This window comes from Dermacentor silvarum, chromosome 4 (genome assembly GCF_013339745.2).
Source record: "Dermacentor silvarum isolate Dsil-2018 chromosome 4, BIME_Dsil_1.4, whole genome shotgun sequence".
In the NCBI taxonomy this organism is placed as follows: domain Eukaryota; kingdom Metazoa; phylum Arthropoda; class Arachnida; order Ixodida; family Ixodidae; genus Dermacentor; species Dermacentor silvarum.
The window spans coordinates 113,583,797-113,599,203 of NC_051157.2; the positions used below are offsets into that span (position 1 = coordinate 113,583,797).

The 15,407-nt window shown below is 43.6% G+C and overlaps 1 protein-coding gene across 5 annotated transcripts in view; it reads right to left on the minus strand.

Annotated features, from left to right (window-relative positions):
- The window catches only part of LOC119450507 (ATP-dependent 6-phosphofructokinase-like), a 113,508-nt gene that overhangs the window by 80,473 nt on the left and 17,628 nt on the right, over window positions 1-15,407 (minus strand). For all 5 annotated transcript variants that reach the window (XR_007466458.1, XM_037713986.2, XM_037713989.2 and 2 more), the window contains exons 6-7: window positions 12,726-12,834; window positions 8,086-8,181 (exon numbers count right to left, since the gene is read on the minus strand). Coding sequence is in view for 4 of the 5 variants with exons in the window: in XM_037713986.2 (XP_037569914.1) it covers window positions 8,086-8,181; window positions 12,726-12,834 (205 nt within the window). In the remaining variant the exon portion in view is untranslated. The remainder of the gene's footprint in view (window positions 1-8,085; window positions 8,182-12,725; window positions 12,835-15,407) is intronic.

Below are 15,407 nucleotides of genomic sequence, written 5' to 3' on the forward strand. Positions count from 1 at the left end.
ACAATTTCCTTAAGAGTGTGCAGAACAGGTAATGTTTCCCACAACACATAAGTTTCTGAGAGAGGAAGTGCCGTGTCTCTTTCCACCTGTTCAACCGCCTTGTTAAAGAGGCGGTAGAAGAGGGCAACCACTGGCACCATCTGCCAGCTAAATCAGCCCTAACCGACACCATCTCCCCCCCCCCCCCCCCCCCCCCTAACCACCACAGTATATTAGGTTATACTGTATAATGACGTTTCCGACGGAGCCATGGCGAGTACGACATTTTTAGAAACTTTTACCGGCCGTAAATTTTGTTACTTGTGTACATGCAAAGGCAGTTCACCGTTATATCTGAAATTATCTGTGCTAGAAGCTACGCACACTTGTTAAATAAAATGAGCCATGTAAAGGTTGTTCTGTTGACGTATCTTTACTCACATTCAAGAGAATGAGTATTGTACTAAACGGTATTTCATGCATAAGTATTAACCATAAGGGTAAAATGACCCTTGTGTCGCAATCACGGCCAAGTTTAGGCAAGTCAGAGGCTAATGGATGTTCTTTTTACACCGATGTCCCTATTTCTTAGCACCTTGTTGCATCCCGGCGAAGCTCTCATTTCTTCCACATATATTGTCATTAAAAACAAAATAATGCAAGATGTTTTTTAATGTTCTTTTTCCAGTGTCTGTGGACAGCTGTTTACGAAATTTTGAGAAAAATTAACGATGGGTTTTTATTTTTTTTTATTTTTAAATAGTGTTCACTTTCGTCAAAACTTCACATTTGAGGCAAACTGTAAAAATGGAAATTTGTGCTACAGCAACAATATTAAGCACAATTGTTAAACAGGTTAAGGTCTCATAGCCCACCAAATTTCAAAAGGCTACATGCATTAGTTTAGTAGATAAAAATTCGTAAATATAGCAAATTTCGAAAAATGTAGCAAATTAAGAATTTTTTCTAAAACACTTCCGTTTTGCACAGAAGCCTCAAACAACACTTGCTGACTCTTCTTTACGTATACGTTTTACACAAGAAAATGCATTCTTTGTAGCCGTAATATTTCGTATTTCACATTGTTGTGAATTTGCGAGAATGCCCGGTGCATGAAAATGGCACCTGCAACCTGAAGAATTTCGATATTTTTTTTTCCCCAAAGTATCCATTTGTCAAAGAAGGCAAGTTCACTTTTGTACTACCGAGTGCTATGCGCACAAAATATAAAATATTGAATGAAATCTAAAATATGAATTTTTGGACCCGTGTTGATCTCTCGTGGAATCACCCCTCCGTGTTGACGTGAGATGCGAGGTCAATGTTGGTCTCAAGGTTTCTTTTCAAGAGAATCATAAATCGCCCTCATTGCATCAGCATCAGCATCAACCTATACTTTTTATGTCCACTGCAGGACGAAGGCCTCTCCCTGCGATCTCCAATTATCCCTGTCTTGCGCTAGCGTATTCCAACTTGCGCCTGCAAATTTCCTAACTTTATCAACCCATCTGGTTTTCTGCCGACCTCGACTGCGCTTCCCTTCTCTTGGTATCCATTCTGTAACCCTAATGGTCCACCGGTTATCCATCCTACGCATTACATGGCCTGCCCAGCTCCATTTCTTGAGCTTAATGTCAACTAGAATATCGGCTATCCCCGTTTGTTCTCTGATCCACACCGCTCTCTTCCTGTCTCTTAACGTTAGTCCTAAGGTTTTTCGTTCCATTGCTCTTTGTGCGGTCCTTAACTTGTTCTCGAGCTTCTTTGTTAACCTCCAAGTTTCTTCCCCATATGTTAGCACCGGTAGAATGCAATGATTGTACACTTTCCTCTTTAACGACAGTGGTAAGCTCCCAGTCAGGATTTGGCAACGCCTGCCGTATGCACTCCAACCCAGTTTTATTCTTCTGTAAATTTCTTTCTCATGATCAGGGTCCCCTGTGAGTAATTGACCTAGATAAACGTACTCCTTTACAGACTCTAGAGGCTGACTGCCGATCCTGATTTCTTGTTCCCTTGCCAGGCTTTTGAACATTATCTTTGTATTCTGCATATTCATCTTCAACCCTATTCTTACACTTCCTCAATTAAGGTCCTCAATCATTTGCCATAATTCGTCTCCATTGTTGCTGAATAGGACAATGTCATCTGCAAACCGAAGGTTGCCGAGATATTCGCCGTTGATCCTCACTCCTAAGCCTTCCCAGTCTAAGAGCTTGAATACTTCTTCTAAGCATGCAGTGAATAGCATTGAAGAGATTGTGTCTCCTTGCCTGACCCCTTTCTTGATAGGTAACTTTCTACTTTTCTTGTGGAGAACCAAGGTAGCTGTGGAATCCTTGTAGATGTTTGCTAAGATATTCACGTATGCCTCCTGTACTCCTTGATTACGCAATGCCTCTATGACTGCTGGTATCTCTACTGAATCAAATGCCTTTTCATAATCTATGAAAGCCATATAGAGAGGTTGATTGTACTCTGCAGATTTCTCGATTACCTGATTGACGACATGGATATGATCCATCGTAGAATATCCCTTCCTGAAGCCAGCCTGTTCTCTTGGTTGGCTGAAGTCAAGTGTTGCCCTGATTCTATTGGAAATTATCTTGGTGAATATTTTATACAATACTGAAAGCAAGCTAATGGGTCTATAATTCTTCAATTCTTTAACGTCTCCCTTCTTATGGATTAGTATAATGTTGGCGTTCTTCCAGCTATCTGGTACACTTGAAGTTGTGAGGCATTGTGTATAAAGGGACGCAAGCTTTTCAAGCATGATATCTCCTCCATCTTTGATTAAATCTACTGTTTTTCCATCTTCTCTAGCAGCTTTTCCCCTGGTCAGGTCTTTCAAGGCCCTTCTAACTTCATCGCTAGTTATAGAAGGAGCTTCTGTATCCGGTTGAACATTATTTCGAATGAAAGTAGCGTGGCTGTTTTGGGCACTGTACAGGTCAGTATAGAATTCTACCGCTGCTTTTACTATGTCATCGAAATTGCTGATGATATTTCCCTGCTTATCTTTCAGTGCATAGATCTTGCCTTGTCCTATGCCAAGATTTCTTCTTACTGATTTAATGCTGTGTCCATATTTTACGGTTTCCTCAATCTTTCCCACGTCATAATTTCGAATATCCGTTACTTCATTTTTGTTGATCAGTTATGACAGTTCAGCGAATTCTATCTGATCTCTTGAGTTGGATATTTTCTTGTTTTGTCTTTTCTTTATTAGGTCCTTTGTTTCTTGGGAGAGCTTACCTACTGGTTGCCTTGGTGCCTTACCTCCCACTTCAATTGCTGCTTCTGTGATCAACCTAGTTACGGTATTATTCATTACCTCTATGTTGTCGTTATCTTCCTTTTCTAAAGCTGCATATTTGTTTGCGAGCACCAGCCTGAATTGGTCTGCTTTTACCCTTACTGCCTCTAGGTTGGCCTGTTTTCTCTTGACTAATTTCACTCTTTCTGTCTTCAAATTGAGAGAAATCCTAGACCTCACTAACCTATGGTCACTGCACTTTACCTTACCTAACACTTCTACATCCTGCACTATGCTTGGATCGGCAGAGAGTATGAAATCTATTTCATTCCTTGTTTCTCCATTAGGGCTTTTCCAGGTCCACTTCCTGTTGCTGCACTTCCTGAAGAAGGTATGCATTATTCGGAGCCTATTCCTTTCCGGGAATTCTACTAACATCTCTCCTCTTGCATTCCTAGAATAGATGCCGTAGTAGCCAATTGCTTGCTCACCATTCTGCTTTATTCTCACTTTTGCATTGAAGTCGCCCATGACTACAGTATACTGAGTTTGTACCTTTCTCATTGCTAATTCAACATCTTCATAAAACTGTTTTATTTCTTCATCATCGTGACTAGACGTTGGGGCGTAGGCTTGTAGTACTACCTTCATTTTGTGCCTTCTATTCAGCTTTATTACGACAACTGCTACCCTCTCATTATTGCTGTAGAATTCATCAATGTTGCCCGCTATGTTGTTATGCACTAGAAATCCTACCCGGATTCTCTCTTATCTGGAAGACCTCTGTAGCAGAGGACGTGGTCGTTAGTCAGCACTGTGTAAGCCTCACCAGTTCTTCTAACCTCACTAAGGCCAATAATATCCCAGGAAATGCCTGATAATTCTTCAAATAGTCCTGCTAAGCTAGCCTCACTCGAGAGAGTGCACGTGTTGAACGTTGCCAGGTTCGGTTTCCATTGGCGGCCTGTCCGGACCCAGAGATTCTTCGCACCCTCTGCCGCGTAGCAGGTCTGACCGCCGCCTTGGTCAGGTGCTCCTGCAGCCACTGGGGACTGAGGGCCATGGGTTAATTGTCGGAGTCATGAGGGAGGTAGTGGTCGAATACTGCTCCAGGGAGGCCAATTCCTGTTCTGGTGAGGGAGTGACTTTGATGAAGCTTAGTGGGCCTTCCTAGTTTGGTTGCACCTGAACTAGTATAGCCCCACTAGCTCTCGGCAATATTTTCTTGCCGGTGTCAGGCACCACTTCATGCCTGAAAATGTGGTGGACTGGAGTAGGATTCGAACTTATGACCTTCAGATTTGAAGCCGGGTATTCTACCTCTGCTCCACGCCACCACCCTGCATAGTGGGCTGCAAATCTAGCAATTGGCGACATATCAAGCTGCGACATCATGTCCCTCTGCAAGGCAAAAGGCGAGCGGAGTGGCTACAGTGCATCGGGCTGTCAGGATCCGATTGGTGCCAGGATCTAAGTGTTTGCAGACATCACTTAACACCAGAGAATTGCTATCACAATAGAGAACTTTAGCATGTCCAAGATTCCGATAAATGCAGGTGGACTGGGCCTTTTCCGGGATGGGCAGAGGTTCAAACGGGAGCCGCCTGCAGGGTGCCAGCTACCTGGTGGCACAGAGCTCAACCAGACAAATATGGAGCTAATACAGCAGCAACCAAGTGTATTCTACTTTGCTGCTGATGTAAATTTTCGGCAGGAGTGCAATCAAAAACACATTGTCTTTTTAAATGTTTAAAATGTTTTACACTGGGTTACAACAATATTAGCTCTGTGTTTGGCTGGTTGAGCGCTACCAGGTGGCTGCACCGTGCAGGCAGCTCACCTTTACGCCTCCACCCATCTGACAAAACGCCCAGCTCGCCTACGTTTACTGGCATACTGGACATGCTCGGCACTGCGACAGAACACTTTCAACGCACACTGCTTGGATAGCTCTCGCTAGAGATCGACGTCCAGGCGGCTAGCGGAGAAGTTGGAGAGGCTTTACGCGCTGGCTCTAAGGCACCGGAAGTAGATGACACGACGTCACATCATGACACAGAGCCAGTGAAGGCGGAGCTTAGCCCCGATCGCTCAGCAAATGAGTTGAGGAGGAAAAGCACGGCTAGGGAGGAGGATAACTTGTAATCATCCGTAGCTCTCTTAATATGAGACACTTCACTTAAAGGGACACTAAAGGCAAATACTAAGTTGATGTGGACTGTTCAAAATACCAATCCATAAACCTCGCAGCACTTGTTTCTTGCCAAAAAAAAAAAAAAAAACTTAGTTTACGAGAAAATTGTGTGTGAATGATCTGCATACCTTTAGCGCAATTCAAATCGCCCGCCCCTGAGCAGAAAGTGGTGACGTTGCATATGTCATCACCGCCATTTACTGCCATCGGTGAGTAAAACAGCGCCTGACAGACGGCGCTATGGTTTTATGAGCAAAACAGAAATGAACGGCCATGGAGAAACCAAGACAGAGCGTTAGATTAGCAGCTGCAGCTGCTCTTGGTCAAGTGGCATGGACCGTTCGGGAATCCTGCGACATCGCATGGACGTCGCATTCTCTGCTACTTGCAGTTTGTGCAAGTATCGCGAGCCAGCCAAAACCAGCAAAGCACTATGCGACAACGAAACTACTGAAACGTGAAATTGTGGGCGACACACAGTTGAGCGAAAATTACACCCTTTGACCATCTGCGTCATTGTCAAGGGTAACGTCATTGAGTTCTTTTTTCTAAAAATCAAATAGAACTGGGCAAATATATTTTCTTTCATCTTATAATTCAATACAATGATCTTTTTATTACAAGTGGTTGAGCACTAGTGAGAGAATTATAATGAGTAGTGCCTTCATCATTGGGCTAGTACTTGAATGTCCCGGGTGAGTCTAATTGTGTCCTGCATTTACCTCATTTTCTCGTTTACTAAAGCTCTGTTCGCGATAATACTGACGCATTAGAGGTTCTCGAGCACTAATTTATCACTTTAGCTTGACTTAATATTTACCTTCAGTGTCCCTTTAAATTGTGGTGTGAATGATTTACTGTAGCTTGACTTAATATTTACCTTCAGTGCCCCTTTAAATTGTGGTGTGAATGCTTTACTGTGGCTGTACCCTACGCGTCTTGTACAAAATTTGTCCAAACTGTTTCCGGCCCCCTTTAAGGCTTGCCATAAACAATTTCCACGCTTGCCTCAGCACAAACATAGGAGTTCACTCAATCTGCATTGTCCTCAGTACACTGCTATACCACTACTGCGTGCTACAGTCATAAGTTTCTGGCCTGAAAAAACAAAGGTCACACACTCAATTGACAGCTATTACAGTGTTTAGCACAACCAAGCACCAATTGTTGGCACGAATAGTTAGGGAATGCCATCAGAATCAAGAGAATCCAAGTTCAGATCTAAGCTGCAGTGCCCCCAATGCCAGCGTGCCATTGCTGATTTCATGTCATTTTTGTGCATTTGAGCTATTTTCATGCAGGGAAAGTAAACACTGTCAGGTTGAGCCGGTATATTGTCCAGTTCAATGCTGTCCTTTTGTGTACACAATCAGCTAGCCCTGAGAAACACATCTATGAGAAGACGTCTACAACGTCAACAGGAAGCTGAAGCAAAAATCTCAAAGAGGTAATGCTACCCATTTTTTTTTTTTTTTTAGCTTCTAGTGCCTACAGTACACAGAAGCATGGCCTTCAAGACTAGACTAGTTTCCGTTAGAAAGTTTCATCGGGGTGCAATGTGGACTCCACCTATTTGATACATCCGTAAATGCACTACCATATTTACTTCATTCTAATGCCGCCTTGGTTGTGACACAGACCCAGTTTTCACAGCCAGAAATTAAAAATGCAATAACCTTTGATTGTAACACACCCCGATTTTCATACTTCAGGAAATTATATAATTACTAAACTCATACTTCGGGATAAATGTGATGCCCTTGATTGTCCGCTCACTGGCTTTTCATGGTAAGAGAGGGTGAGCAATGACAATCTTTTTCACTTGAGGAAAATAACATTTATTGTATCCAAGCTATAGTAGACCAGGCATCACCCATCATCGATCTCAGGGGCCTTCTTACAACTATAAACCACCCATACCATCTTGCCTACAGTATTTATTTGATTATAAGGCAAGGGTGCCAGTTGGGGGACCCACGAAACTTACGCGTGCACACTAATACACGGCAATATAGAATAGCGAACGGATTAATCACATGTGGTGGGGTTACCCGAATTACTGAACAATCAAGAGCCCTGGAATAATCAATAATCAGTGCAGGTTATATGCGAATTTCGCCTCGAGGTGCCACTTCATGGCAGTTCAAATTTCCGCCTTATAATGTGGCTTTGTGGCTGCAAGCGCTATGTTGCCATGAAGCCACACCATAAGGCAAAATTCGCGCTACCATAGAATCACACTTAAAGGTGAAATTTGCGAAGCACCCACACCCTGCATTTGCTGTTAAATTTTTCAAATTTTTCAAATACATGCAAAAATATGGTACCGACTCACCTGCCAAGGCATACTGGTTGGTACAATTTGTGCTGCTTTCTAAAAATCTGGATAGCCGGAAATTTGGCGCTGATGCCATAATATTGAAATAGTAACTGAATCTAACAAGCGCGCATATCAGGCGGTGGGTGACTTCGAGGCTAAGGATTCTGGGAAAAACACCTTGCCTTATATTCGAATAAATGTGCTATATCTCCCTTCAGTATGCCATCAAAGTGAAGCACTCATGCAAGAAGACAGAGCAAAGCTAGAACTGAATTGGAATGAAGGAGCAACACGAGATGAATACCAAACAAGACACAAGTGGCAGCCACTTACCTTCCTGACCATCTCAGCCGTGATGGAATTCCCTTCCCTATCTTGTGCACCTTCAGCCAGGATGATGATGTTCAGTCTCTGGCCGTGTTCTCTCTCCTGAAGACGTCAAGATAAGAAGAATGATATCAGGGCATCACTATCACTCCCATCATTTTTATAGCGAAGCTTTCTTTTCCGTTTGCCTGAGGTTTGGCTTTTGTCGGTGCTTCTTTGTCTAGTAGAAAACAACTTATGCAGTATGGTTTATGCCTCTGAGTATGTGCCACTGTGACCCAATGGGTATAGAAGCCTTAGATGTATTTACATATCTGTCGTCCTTATCTGTGCACACACCTCTCATCAACATTCTTTCTCAACAAGCACCATTCGATACCTTCGTCCTTCTGTCAAAGAGAGCTAACAGCTACAGGCGACGAGGCCATGCGAGTTATTGACCATTGCTGTTACCTCGCCAACTCGAACAAGTTTTCTGTCATTTCTATCCCAACATTGCGTTGGACCGGCATTTTTCTGCTTACAAGGTTACAAATGACTCTATTCGAAGAGCTAAATAATTTTCTTATTCATGTCTTTTCTTCTCTCTTGGTTTCTTATTTCATTTTTTATTCAAGAAATTTTATCCTGTCTAACAATCACTACACACTGGTTCATACGTAGCAGGCAACGCTACAAAAGCTAGAGAGACTTCTCTTCCTGCTCACATCTGCGACCAGCAGCCGTAGCTCACATAATAAATAATATGCGATTTGACGAAATGTTACATCCACAGGTTGTAGCTGTAACATGCGAGATAGTTATTTTGTAGAAGCGTCACAGGTCAATAACAACTGCGTGATGAAATGCACTGAGTGCCACTTTTATGACCATACTACAGTTAAACCTCCTCATAACGAACCTCCATATAACGAATTTCTGGATATAACGAAGTTTTTCTATTCCCCGATGTTACTCCATAGAAGCACATGTATTTGAGACCTCTACGTAACGAAGTGGCAGCGGGACACCCCCTCGAAATAACTAATTTTCCCCACTGACAACCTAGAGATTTCACCCCAAATTTTGTCATTTTTGCGCGAGCAGCAACCGGAAGCACCTGCTCCGCCGCGACGGAATGCGAAGCGGCAGCGTCGCGTTTGGCACGCTCAAATTCATGGCGACTGCGAGGCGAGAGCGAGCGCACGTGTGCGTGCGTGCGTGCGAGCGCGCGCGAGGCGGGCCTGCATCTCTTGGCCCGGCAATCATGCCGCCGCGGACGTGACCTTTCCCCCTCCCTTCATTCAAACCTGATCCCGCCGCTTGCTGCTGCTGGCCTAGCCCGCCAAGCCGGCACTATCCTTTTCCAGATGATGTTGCCAAGAAAAAAAAAAAAGTTCTTTTTTTTTTTTAACATGCTGGCAGCGCCACTTTTTGGTTACTGCACAAGTCTCTGCACTTCACTTCACTAACCTGACACTAGGTGACACTATAGGGCCGTTTATAGTCCAACGTAACGCGAGCGCGCGCACGCTACGTCATGAGCGCACCAGCGCAGCCAACGTAACCGGCGGCTTCCGACGCGCCCCAACGGGCCCGGCGCCGAATTGGCTCCTGACCCATTCGCGCATTGGTCGCGCCGACTGCGCCGACCAACAATGCCATTTCGCGCGAAGAAATAAAGGCGCCCACGCCGCTTCACCGAAGGTCGCAGACAGCCGTTCAAAGCGGCGCACAGGCTTGGGATCGTTCTGCGCATGCTCTGAAGATAACAGCCGACGGCGCGTGCGTCGGAGTATAGAGAAGATGGCGTTTCGGCTGGCGCAGCGCAACCAGTGTAGCGTGACTGGCCGCAAACGACGCTGGCCCGCGCGCCGATAACGTCAGACTCTAAACGGGCCTTATACGACGCTACGACGCTACCGGTAAGCGGTAAGAATCGAGTAAATACGGTAAGCGTTTCTTTTTCGAATTTTCGTGCCAAACCTGCATATAACGAAATCCTCTTTATAAGAAGTTTTGCTGGGAATTTGTCAATTTCGGTATATCCAGGTTTAACTGTACTAGCATTGCTTCTGCAGCATTGCCTGCCAAGTATGAAATGGAATCTAGAATTTGAATTCTTGCTCAAAATGCAACAAATTTCATTCGTATCAGGTCAGTGCTTGCCTAAGGAGATTACTTCATTATTTGAAGTACAGAGGGTAAGAGCTGAAGCTTTCTTTTAATATAAGCTGTCCCATGTACATATCTATGGCTACTGGGGTTTACATCCAGCATTGTAGTACTATGCACCACAGTACTTTCCTGACCTAATCACATACCCCACCGCTTACATTAGCTTTTTCAACCTTTTTGGTCACTGCATCATATGGACTGCACTAACTAGCAACTAGACTTGATAACATTCAATAAAAATGTTCAGCTGGTTCTGCTGACTGCTCCGCTGACTATGTTCTGTGGTCTAGAACAATTGGTATTTTGTTGCTACCTGCTAACAAGTGAATCACCAATGCTATGTGCTGAGATTTCAGAAATATGGAATTATCTCTTAGACGGCTTCTGAAACATAATTCTCTGCTCACATTATCTGCCCCCTCACACAGAAGGTCTTTGAGGAGAGGGGAAGAGAAATAGTTTGACCAAAAGAATGACATTACAGTCCACTACAAATGTTTATGGGACACGGACAAATACTAATTTCTGCTGTGTTAATGCATGGTGTGTTTAATCTAATGGATCACTGTGTAGGTCGTAGTACTACTACAGATTGATACTACAGATTGCTCAGGCATCGCGGAAATTTAGCTTTCTTGCAAATGTCACGTCTTGTAACCTTCTGTGGCCAACTGCACAAGTGGTCTGCCAAAAAAAAAAAATAGAAAAAGAAAAAGGAAGGCAGTTTTAGCTTTGTCTTTAACTTAGAAAGAAGCCATGAAGAGTGCTAGCAAAACTACTGACCAATCAGCTTCCAATGCTGTGCACTATATCTGAATGCACCACTGGCGTTACTAATGAGGTTTTAGGTTTACAGCAGTGGCAAAGAGTCAATGACCACATTTAGCTGTCGCCTGAACGATAATTATTTATGACATTTTCACAGAGAAAACGGCTTCTTGAATCACTGCGGCAATTTGTTCTGGTCAAAATTACTTATGCGGTGGTGGGTGGCAGCTAGAGCAGCACTGTTCCCATCATGCTACCACATGCTACCACACGCTACCATTTGTGATGTGCATGTGCTGTATGTGGCAGTAACACGAAGCCCACAGCATGCACATTGCAGTTTCGTGTGCAAGAACATTTATCTGAGGCAGGTATTATCAAGGAAATTGTGTCCAACTTAACAATTTTCAATTTTATTTGCCATGCACACACAAACTGATGAATTTCTTGAACCTCAGAACCATACGTCGGCACAGTAAGTGTATATACAGTCGACTTGAGTTAATTCGACCCTGGCGGGACTGGCAAAATGGATCGAATTATACGATTGGTTGAATTTAACAAGAAGCAAGAAAAATGCCAGAATGAACCAACGATACATTTGGTTGTATTTGCCCGAGTCTAAGTCAACGCCGAATTAAAAGAGCACCCACTTTCCATGTGTCCAAAGTAGAAAACTAACATATAAATGACATTAAAGCTCCTAAAGGTCTAATATGTGTTGCACAATGGCAGCCGGCTTGCCAAAGTCAGCTTTGCCGTGCAGTTGTTAAAGTCAGCTTCGCTGCAGTGCATTTGTGTTATGCGGTAAAGCATACAAACGCCGCGAAGGCAGTTTTGGTTTCGTAAAAAGAAGGCAAACGTTGGAATCGGGTAAATAGGGTAATTAGACATAAGTGCACTAAGGTTATCGTTTGAAAATCTTTATAGGGCAGGGCGAAAATAGGCGTTTTCGACGGGAGATGACGAGTGTTCAATGCACTCACTGTCCTTTAAGCTCCACAAAGACAGATGTTGCCACTAAAGGGTGCGCTATTGGGGTCACCATTAGGGGTCAGGCACATGCGTGCCGTCTGGTCAAGTTCGAATTACTTGACACGAACCAATTTTAGGATCGAAATAACGAAAGTTTGGGCCCATAGAGATGCATGGGCACTGGCTGGGAACTTCGGCCAGGATAGAATTCAACTGGAAAGCCTAATTGACGGGGATTCAAATTAACGGAAGTCTACTGTACTCACTCATGAATATTTTTTTGTACTATACACTCACTCACCCATGTGCACTCACACTCATCGGCACTCCTACTGACACCCCCACATACTTGCCAACACTCACTTGCGTTCCTACTCGCTTTCATTCGCACTTACTGGCACCCACTGACACTCATGCTCACCAGCACGTTCCTACTCATTTCCACTCACCCTTGCCGACCGTCACTCACATTCATACTCAGTTCCAGCCAAACTAACTGTCACTGATGTTCGTTGCCACTCACATTACCCGTACTTCACTTTTGTTCATGCTCATGTACACACACACACACACACACACACTCTCTCTCTCTCTCTCTGTGAAATAGTTGTGGAAACGCCTGTGAAGTGTGGAGCGAGCATGAATTAGTGTGCTCATAAGTGAGTATGCCGAGCTATGCTCGGAGCACGGAACACACCACTGAAGTTCAACCCTGCTATAATGAGTGGCGAGGAATGAAAGTTCACCTGAAGCAGCTTGCTGCAAAGGACTTCAGGCCAATCACTGTCTGGCGGGCACTCGGGAATAAACACAAAGTCGGCTTCACTGGCCAAGGCAGCCACAATGGCCAGGTACCTGGTTTTACAAAACACAAAAATGCACAAAAAGATTGCACACAGCATTCAAAAATTTAGCAGAGGAATTTGGATTAAATCAACCCTTTGACTTTTTTCAGCATGCACCAAAATCAATGTACCGGCTGGGAGTCAAATAATGAAAGGATTATTTTCTTTTCGACGAACAAGACTGGCAATGAACACTATGACGACTTTCATTTTATTATCTTGTGGATTGCTGCCGCAGTTCCGGGAGCAGGTCCCAGAACTGGGAATGAGTTGAGGCTAAAGTGGCCTCCAAAAAACACTATTTTTTTTTTCTTCTCAGGGGTGTGCAAATATCACAATTTTCGTATACGAATTGAACACGGATACTTACGCTTCGAATATTGAATAGAATATCAAATAATGATACGCACATGCATTTATTAGCAAGTTGGGTTAATTTGATATGTTGGAACATTGCAATTACATTGTCAATGTTATAAAACTAGACTAGTAAGCCATTATACTAGAACATTGTGCATTTGGCTCATGTTAACTTGGAAAATTGAGCAATTCCCACTAGCTGTTCTTGCCACCCTGTGCAGGGCAGGCATCGAAAACACAGACACGGAAGAAGGAGAATAACAACAGAAATGCCAATTATCAATTAAAAGGCTTGCACGGTGGCATAGAATAAGGCAGAAACAAAACCTGTCTGCACATGCTCAAGGAAACGGCAGCACCAACACATCAATCGTGGACTTGTGTGGGCGTTTGCAGAAGATAACTGCTTAGGCATGACAATTACTCTTTATGCAAGATAACTGAAGGCCTTGAAGATAACTTGCTGCCGCTATTAGGTAACGATATGCCATGCCTCGACAATAAGGCGCGTTTCTTAATTCCCATGTCTGAACGGAACTTTACTGACTGCAAATTTGGGAGCACACTTGCGAGTAGACAGTGCATCAAAAGATTAGATGGTGTTCCACCGGAGAACGATCATCTATGCTCAATAATTTTCAATGGACTGTCTGCTCTACATAAAATGGACCTGCAGCTAAAAGGAATTTAATAAAGTAAACCTACACAGCATTCTGCAAACTTGACTCCAGACTCTCATATAGCATTCCTTTTTAGAAATGCAGGTTCTGATGAAGTGCCAAAGGCGCAGGAGAATTCATGCAGGTTAATGCTAAACTAAGCAATATGGCTGACCTAGCCACCATCAACTACACCATCTCAAGGATAGTGAAGCAAGAACATGGCGATCATTGAGTTTTGTTTATCAGTGCATTGTTTTGGCATTTGTCTATTTGTCAGGGCAACCTTGCTTTTTTGACACACCCAAGTGGTCCAAATAAAGCCTAACGATGCAATGAAGGTCTCATGCATGAAAGTAATAAATATGCATTTCACTTCAGCTATACGTGAGTATACAGCTTCACATCACCTCAATACTGTTGCAGCAGCTTTCACAAACAAGAAAGCTGGTCGACACTAAAACCCTCTGACAAACACGCAATAAGCGTAAACTTGCCCGATGTAGCACAGGGGTATTCCTTCAACAAAAACACTACAGAAATGTAAAAGCCATAATGAGGACATCCACTAGAGGATAACAAAAATACTACAGCTAAAACTTGTTACAATAAAACAGGTTAAAACAAACTAACAACTATATTGAAACAATCATTATTTTGCTTAAAATGTTTGTAGAAACCGATCCATTTATTCTCATTTTAATGAAGCAAAAGTACTCATTGAGGCTACAGTCAAACGGTGCAGCAAGTAGAACAAGCCACAAGAATAAATTGTTTATGCCAGAAGAATAAATTTACATATGTGCACTCTTTCCTTAATTTTTCTCGTGATCCTTCAGCGGTGCACGATGGGCTGTTACATTGGCATCGGCTTGCCCAGCGCTGGCCTTCCCCAGTGGGCAGTGTAGGTTGTTAGGGTAGCAACGGTGATACAATCAAGTAATGGTTACGACAAAGCAACGCCAGCTCTCCCTTCTACTTACGGTGTTTTCCACTGGGCGATCTAGAGAGGCCAGCCAAAATCCTGGAGCGAGGGCTCGGATTTCATCAATCTGAGACTGCCAGCAGAGAGCAAGAATGCTCTGCGGCAGATCATACGAGATGTCATTCTGTACGCACCGGACAAACCATTTACGAAAATGGTGCCCCACTTCCAATCTGTGCATTTCCATGACAACCAAAGTCGCAGTCCCACAGCAAGCACAATGTTGCATACTGTTTTTTACATGAAGACGGGATTGATGTATGCTTCTCATTCTATTTTCGCCTGAATTCCCACCACGGTGGTGGAGCAAGTTGATCCGCAACGACCACTGAAAAGCACAAACCTCCTCCAGATCGACCAGTGGTAACTGGATTCGCTGCCTCAAAGCAAGAAATCCTGCTCTAGATTGAGCAGCAGAAGACACCATTACTTATAGCAAGGTTTTACTGTATTAAGCATGCGGAGCATTTCATCATACTCTGTGATAGTGTGTTGACAACATAATGAGACTTAAAGGAAGCTCCAAAGAACAGCTTGGCTGCAAGTTTACAACAGGGAGTATTCACATGAAGTCACGTA